This window comes from Vollenhovia emeryi, unplaced genomic scaffold (genome assembly GCF_000949405.1).
Source record: "Vollenhovia emeryi isolate VEMERY1.0 unplaced genomic scaffold, V.emery_V1.0 DF939184.1, whole genome shotgun sequence".
Classification (NCBI taxonomy): Eukaryota; Metazoa; Arthropoda; class Insecta; order Hymenoptera; family Formicidae; genus Vollenhovia; species Vollenhovia emeryi.
The window spans coordinates 1,142,072-1,149,468 of record NW_011967182.1 but is presented as its reverse complement, the minus strand read 5'-3'; the positions used below and the strand labels follow the sequence as shown (position 1 = coordinate 1,149,468).

Sequence of the window (7,397 nt, the reverse complement as noted above, 5' to 3'; positions counted from 1 at the left end):
ACAGCTTAAAGTTCAGCGACGTTTGTCTCTTTCCAAAGTAGCTGTTGGAAAGACACAATTAATGAGTTAAGCCAAGTTTAAAGTTGAGCAACGTTGGTAAAGCAAGGCTTACGGTCCGGTTTCACCAAACGTCGCTTAGTTTAATTCACGCTCGCCTCTTTCTAAAGTAAAACAGCTGGAAAGAGACGAAACGAATTGAGCTAAGCTCAAAGTTACACAACGTTGGCGTAGAAACATTCTATTTCGTAGCCAGTAAAGACGTTTAACAAATTTGTGCAAGATTGTGCCAGATTGTACGTCGACAAATTTTTTTAAGCCTTTTGATATATTTATATAAAATAGAGTGTTTCAGTGGATGCAGAGAGTATATATACATTGTAAATTACGTTTTATACTTTGATTTGCTTGTATCCTAGCAATATTAGAGACCTTTCCGCATAGATTTGCCAGAGTTGTGGCAATATTTGCAACCTGTATCTTATGTAAGTGCTTTAATGTAACGGTCGTGTAATATATGGGCGAGTGGAAAGAGAATGCGAAAGAGAGAAAGGGACAGAAGTATTCACGATAACCTAAAATCTGTAGTTTTTAACTCATTCTATTTCATATTTCATAAACGTGTGCGAGTAGACACGAGTAGACACAATATATGCTGTAACAATAAGTAACGGTACTAAATACAGCTCACATTTAGTACAGACATATATAGATAGATACATATATATGTATATATAGATCTTGTAGTCTTACAAGATATGTGTAGGTGGTAGCAGTGAGTGGTGCACCTCCTCATAGTAAATATAGATTTGATCAACACGTATTGCATACAGTGAGGCTCAAGTGAAGGGATGTGCACGGAATTGATTCTCTCGTTGGGCAAATGCATTAAAATACTTATGATTGATGAGTTTTGTTGTACTTTGCACGCTGGCTGTGCCCGTCTCGCCGAGTGCACTGACAAGTGAAAAGTGGATATTGATTAGTCTAGCATTTGCAATCAGTATGGTCGTTATGTAAAATTATTCTCGCATTTGAATACCATCTGAAGTTGACTTTTGAACAACAATGCGGCTTTTAAATTTTATTATAGATGGCAAGTGCGATTCTAGACTGCGATTGGATAAAATAACATACTTTTCTTCTAGACTGCGATTGGATAAAATAAGATATTTGACTTTTATTGTAGATTGTGACTGGACAAAACAAAGTGTTCATTCAAGGGCCGAGTCAGGTAGCCACGTCTCAGAGTAAACAGCACATCGTGATTCATCGTCCGATAACTACTGTGAGCACCGCGGCGTCTTCGCAGGCTCAGAAACACATCTTACTTAGAAAGTCAACGTCCACCGCTCAGATAGTACCCTTGAACACCACGCAGGGAAATCAGACCACCGCGCAAGTGGGGAAGCACACGTTTGCGTATTTGGGAACCCTCATTAAACCGAAGACACGGGAGTCCGTTGTTATACCTGCGGGTAAGAAATCTTTGTATTTTAGACATTTAGATAACCACTTGACAATTCTTCGGCCTACGCGATGCAAAAGGAAACCAACCCAATACTTGTTACGTCCAACAAAGTTTTCATTTTTATCAATTACTTGGCATTGATTTATTCGGTGTTGCATTCTAACAGGGGCTCTAACGCAAACTCAGATAACCAAGCCGAAATTAGTAATTACTCCAGTAATATCGCAATTAGCTCAAACATCAACGAGTACCACTAGCGGCTCTCAGAGTCAACCGAAGCACATGGCGAATTTAATATTGCCGATGAACATTCCCCAGCAAAGCGGCACCACGAAGCCCAGCATGTTCAATCTAAAAATTAATAATGGCCAACTCAGTACGGAGAGCAAAGGTACCATAACAGGTACAGAGATAAATTTCCATTAATTACTTGGTATATCGTTTTGAGGGAAAATGTAAAATGTTTTTGTTGTATTGCACAATTTAGTGTTGCGCGAGTCAAAAACGACGAATTCAACGACGCATCCTCCACCGCTGCACCCGATAACGAAAATGAGCCTTTTAAGCACAAGCAAGGGTAATTCTAATTCGATAGACAGTATAAAAATCACTGAGAATCCGGATTCTGCCGTTATCACGCCAATCCCGAAAAAGGAAGACAACCAGCCGGAAAAGCGGAAAAAAACAATTAGCAACATATTACGAGGCTCTACGGAGAAACGGATGAAGAAGCAAAATATCCCAAAATCTCCTCAAGACAGTTTAGCTGATACTAATTACGCCCTGAGCAGTCCAGAGTCTGAAGACAAGGACAAAAAGGCTCAAAATGATGATGACATTACGTTAATAAAAGTTATTCCTAGTGAGGATAAAGTTTCAAAACTTAATACGAATATGGATGACGATATAAAAATAGAAATAATTAAGGCTCCATCGAACTGTACCATTGAAACAATGCCAGACAATAAGAGTGAGGCGAAGAGTAACAATTATGAGGACACGAAAGAACAGTTGAATACTCTGAATCAGAACAGTACGAATTTTGATGCATCTAAAGTTTTAGACTGGAAAGACGGTGTCGGTACTTTACCTGGAAGTAATTTGCAGGTAAAAGAAATTAATGCAGTAATGTCAACTTAAATATGCAAGTTTGTGCATCTAGAAAAGACTGAGTGCTTTCATGCTATTATTTAGTTTTTTTTAAATGCATTTTACACATTTCAGTTTCGTATGAATGAATTTGGTATCATGGAAGTGGTAGACGAAGATGAAAGTAGTAAACAGAATAAGGATGGAATTGGTGACAAAGAAAATGTATGTTTAACACAAAATTCCTCAAAGACCAGCTCAGGAATCGTGAATAATACTAACGTAGAGAAAAAAGGTAACTTGCAAACAGTATCTCGATAAGTGTCTTGGATATAATATTTACATGTTACTACAATGAAATATCTTTAATTTCAGTTGAAGATAGAAAATCTAGGTCTGTAAGTTCAGACACTGTGTATCATTGCGAAGGTTGTGGTTGTTACGGATTGGCTGCTGAATTTGAAAATCCAATATCGTGTAGTGCTTCCTGCACAGAATTGATAGAGGCTAAAAAACTTGCAAATCGAAAGGACAAGGATCTAAAGTACGTATTTTATACATATTGTAACGACGCTCCCTCGACGGAAGGACGTTGGCAATCCCGCGGGTCTCGCTCGCGCACTCTCACACTCGCGCGCGGACGCGTAAATAAGAGACACCGTTTTCTCAACGTATAGTTTTATTCGAAGAATAACGGCTCGTTTTTCACGTCTTAAAATCCACCAAGCTCTGCACGTAATCCATCCAACTTATTTACAAAACAACCAAAATCGCTATCGTGGCAACCCACCACGATACCAGGCGTCGCTTTCCAATCGCGGGCGTAACAATATATATATATAATCCTAATGTACAATAATTAAGAAATTATAAGACTTATTTATGTGATTGATTGTACAGGGAAGTACGCATGAAAAAGAAACGCAAAAGGTTATTGCAAGAACCACAATGGCCAAAGGAAATAGATGAAAGGACTGATGAGAAGACACATGACAAAATAAAATTGGAGATCGATGAGGAAAAAGACGCGATAGCAGGCATAGATGACGAGATCCAGGGAGATTCGTCAGAATCGAAGGTAAGTCGCATGTGGTAGTTAAAGTATTAAATTTAATTTAAATTGAACGTGTTAAAAGTTAAACATGTTATCTAAGTTTTAATCTTATTGTATGCGCAGTATCCTTGGCAAAGGGGGAAGCTAGGTTTTTCGTGGCCAAAGTACCTCGAACATTGTAAAGCAAAAGCAGCGCCCGTCAAGTTATTCAAGGATCCCTTTCCCTATAGTAAAAATCACTTTAGAGTTGGAATGAAATTGGAAGGCATAGATCCGGAACATCCTTCTCGATATTGTGTTCTGACTATTGCTGAGGTTGTAGGTAAGTCATTAAAAATTACATACACGCTGTTCCTATTCTCCTATATAAAAAAAATGCGTGTTAAGCCGATAGTCGAAAGTCTCGAAGTATTGTCGCTTTTCCGAAATGCTGATTGGCTGTCTCGCGATACGACATGCTTCAGTCGTGTTATTTGCAGCTGTCAAACCATGCAAATTTTTTAAGAGAGCAAATGTCGCGCGCAAAGCGCGCGCTTGTGTTGTCTGGTCTCTAGTATGAAAAAAAGCGTGTTAAGTCGATAGTCGAAAGTCCCGAAATATTTTTGTCGCTTTTCCGAGATGCTGATTGGCTGTCTCGCTTGTGCGATACGACATGCTGCAGTCGAGTTATTTGCAGCTGTCAAACCATGCGAATTTTTAATGAGAGCAAATGGCGCTCGCGAAACGCGCGCTTGTGTTGTCTAGTACTATAACATTTATAACATGTATTTTTTCTCCAACACACCTGCATCTTTAACTTATTAACAATTTAGATTTTTTAATACTTAATCTTTCACTCTATGCTATCGTTTGCGCACATTTAAGTGTTCTTTCCTATTTTTTTTACAGAAATTTACAGCCTCTAAAGACCACATATCGTTACATTCTAACCATTCATAGACTATGTAGAGATATTTTACTCGTAGCAAATTCGGTTTGCACTAGTGCGCTATAATATATAATATGTATAATATTTTGTTGTAATCCGTGGTCCTCTATGTACTTGTCTATTAATTCGGAAACTGTCTTGATTTTGTCTCGTGTCTTCTTTTCCACCTTTATAAATTGTATGACGTTACTCAGGTTATCGAATGCGTTTGCATTTCGACGGTTATCCAGAAAATTATGACTTCTGGATAAATGCAGATAGCATGAATATATTTCCCGCCGGTTGGTCCGAGAAGAACGGCAAGAAATTGAATCCACCGAAGGGTTACACATCTGGGAACTTTAATTGGAATGCATATCTAAAAATCTGTAAAGCGTCCATAGCAGCGAAGAATCTATTCCCAAATAAAGGCGCGCTTCAAAGCGTCTTTCCCACGGGCTTTCGCGTGGGCATGAAGTTGGAGGCAGTGGATAGAAAACATTCTTCTCTGCTTTGTGTCGCTAGTATAGCAGGTTTGATGGATTCTCGAATATTGGTCCATTTCGACTCTTGGGACGAGGTATATGATTACTGGGCTGACGCAAGTTCGCCGTATATTCACCCTGTCGGATGGTCTCATCACAACGGACGCGTCCTAATGCCACCAAACAGTAATTTGAGATTAACGCATTATATACATTATACACTCATTTATGATTCTTCCGCATGTAATTGTGATATCTATGATTAGATTATAAAGATCCGAAATCGTTCACTTGGGATGCATATCTGAGAGAAACCGGCTCGTTGGCTGCTCCGGCCAGGGCGTTCAAACAACGTCCACCGTGTGCATTCAAACGTGGCATGAAACTGGAAGCGGTGGATAAGCGGGTCCCGCAGTTAATCAGAGTAGCAACGGTCGAGGATGTAAAGGACCACCTGTTAGTATCGATTACACATATTCTCTACACAGCTTCTTTTCGCAGGATAGTAATTGCATTTTTTTTACATAGATTGAAGATAAAATTCGATGGCTGGCCGGACAATCATGCTTATTGGGTTGACGACGATTCACCTGACATTCATCCTGTGGGCTGGTGTGCGAAAACTGGTCATCCACTGGAAGCGCCACTGAGTAAGCTACCTTATTTTACATTTTGTATATTATACAGTACTCTGATTCGCCTATACAACGTGATTGATTTATTTCCATTGTTGCGTAGCACCCGATAATCTGAACGATCGACCGGAATGTGGCACGTACGGCTGCCGAGGTATAGGACATGTGAAAGGACCTAAATTTGTAACGCACAATTCGGCATCCGGCTGTCCGTATTCTCCTCAAAATCTAAATAAATCGGGACAGATGCCCGATAGACTCAATTTGTCCAAGAACCACGACTTCCACGAAACTTACGATTACGAGGTGGAGCTACAGGAAAAAGTAAAACTAGAGAAGACTGACAGAATAAAGGTAGAAAAGCCTGACAAGTCCGATAAACTTTTGCTCTCGGACGACGTAATATTAATGATGGAGAAGGACATTAAACAGGAAGATGGAGATTTTTCGGATAAGAATGACAAATCAGAAAATAGATCAGAAAATTCGGACAAGTATGAGAATATAGTAATAACAATATCAGTGGAGCAAATAATAGATGAAATAATTGCCTACTTATTTATATCGTTTTAGATGTAACAAGTTCAAGAATCTGCACAGCGACGGACAAACGGACGACGACGAAATTTCGAGAAAACGTAAGAAAAGGTGTGTTACCGAAATCGTAAAAGCGGACTTGTCTCGTGCCCGATCATACTCGCGTAATATTACGATTCAACGGTAATATATTTTTAGACATCCAAATTCGGAAGAGCCTTTGTTCTCCGTTTCCAACGTCACATATGGCGATCTGCATTGGAGTACTGCCTCGTATGCCGCGAATGTACCGGTCAAGCAGTTGCGCAAAGAGTTGTATCAGTCTGTATATAATCCAGGATATAATCCTTTGCCGAATGCACCACATATATGGGCGAAACATAGCAATGCCTTAAACAGAGTAGTATCGAGGCAAACTACGAATCCGCGACGATGGTCTAATGAAGAAGTGATTAAGTTTATACAGAGTATGCCTAACTGCGCGGAGGCTGGAAATGTTTTTCGGCAGAACGTAAGTTTCAAAGAAAGCGTACAATCGTGTCAGCAATTAGCTCGAGTACCAAGGATACTAAGGGGACATATTTTTCCGTTATTTTTTTTATTGCAGAATATCGATGGTGAGGCATTTTTAATGTTGACTCAAGAGGATTTAGTGTCGGTACTACGTCTGCGACTCGGGCCTGCGATTAAGTTGTACAATAGTATAGTTTTACTACGTCAAAAGGCATCATAAATTAAATGCATGTCTCGTTGACTGGCGAATGGTATGTGCAGCTGTTGTGATGGAATACGTCGCCTATAATTTATTTAAAATATCAAGGAAATCTAATATATTATATTATTTTTTCTTGCTAATAAATTTGCAAACTTTTTAAACGGGCGAGCGGGCAAAAAGGAAATAAATATATAACAGTTACGAAAGCAAGCATTTGCAAATGAGACAATTAAAAAATTTTTGTTTAAAATTTTCCATTCGATTGATCAGTAGAGAAGAGTTATTGCAAAAAATTAAAAAGGTTTGTACCACACATTTTATTTTGACATTTCTGTGAATCTTACAATGCTGTATGCATGGCTTCAAGTACTTAGGACCTGATACGATGTAATTTTTCGTATAAGATAAATGTATTGAATCTTGTACAAATGTAAATATTGTTTTAATTATTAGTATTGTAATAAAAATACTTATGTAAATCTTTTCACCTAATCATGCCATTCTGAA

The 7,397-nt window shown here is 38.8% G+C and overlaps 1 protein-coding gene across 1 annotated transcript; it reads left to right on the top strand.

The window, feature by feature from the left end:
* The first annotated feature begins 905 nt into the window (after positions 1-905).
* Positions 906-7,382, top strand: LOC105562751 (lethal(3)malignant brain tumor-like protein 4). The gene is made up of 15 exons (XM_012013806.1): positions 906-1,093; positions 1,187-1,475; positions 1,635-1,871; positions 1,956-2,575; positions 2,693-2,852; positions 2,933-3,101; positions 3,458-3,635; positions 3,735-3,933; positions 4,734-5,189; positions 5,270-5,459; positions 5,532-5,653; positions 5,742-6,132; positions 6,212-6,286; positions 6,374-6,686; positions 6,783-7,382. Exons 1-15 carry the CDS (start codon positions 1,091-1,093, stop codon positions 6,906-6,908), a joined length of 3,528 nt encoding a protein of 1,175 aa, XP_011869196.1. The 5' UTR covers positions 906-1,090; the 3' UTR covers positions 6,909-7,382.
* Positions 7,383-7,397: the final 15 nt, after the last annotated feature.

Bases quoted from the DNA above. Each gene is read 5' to 3' on its own strand.
- LOC105562751 (XM_012013806.1), top strand. The intron at 2,576-2,692 runs GTAAAAGAAATT...TACACATTTCAG, and splicing joins TACCTGGAAGTAATTTGCAG to TTTCGTATGAATGAATTTGG. The intron at 5,654-5,741 runs GTAAGCTACCTT...ATTGTTGCGTAG, and splicing joins TCCACTGGAAGCGCCACTGA to CACCCGATAATCTGAACGAT.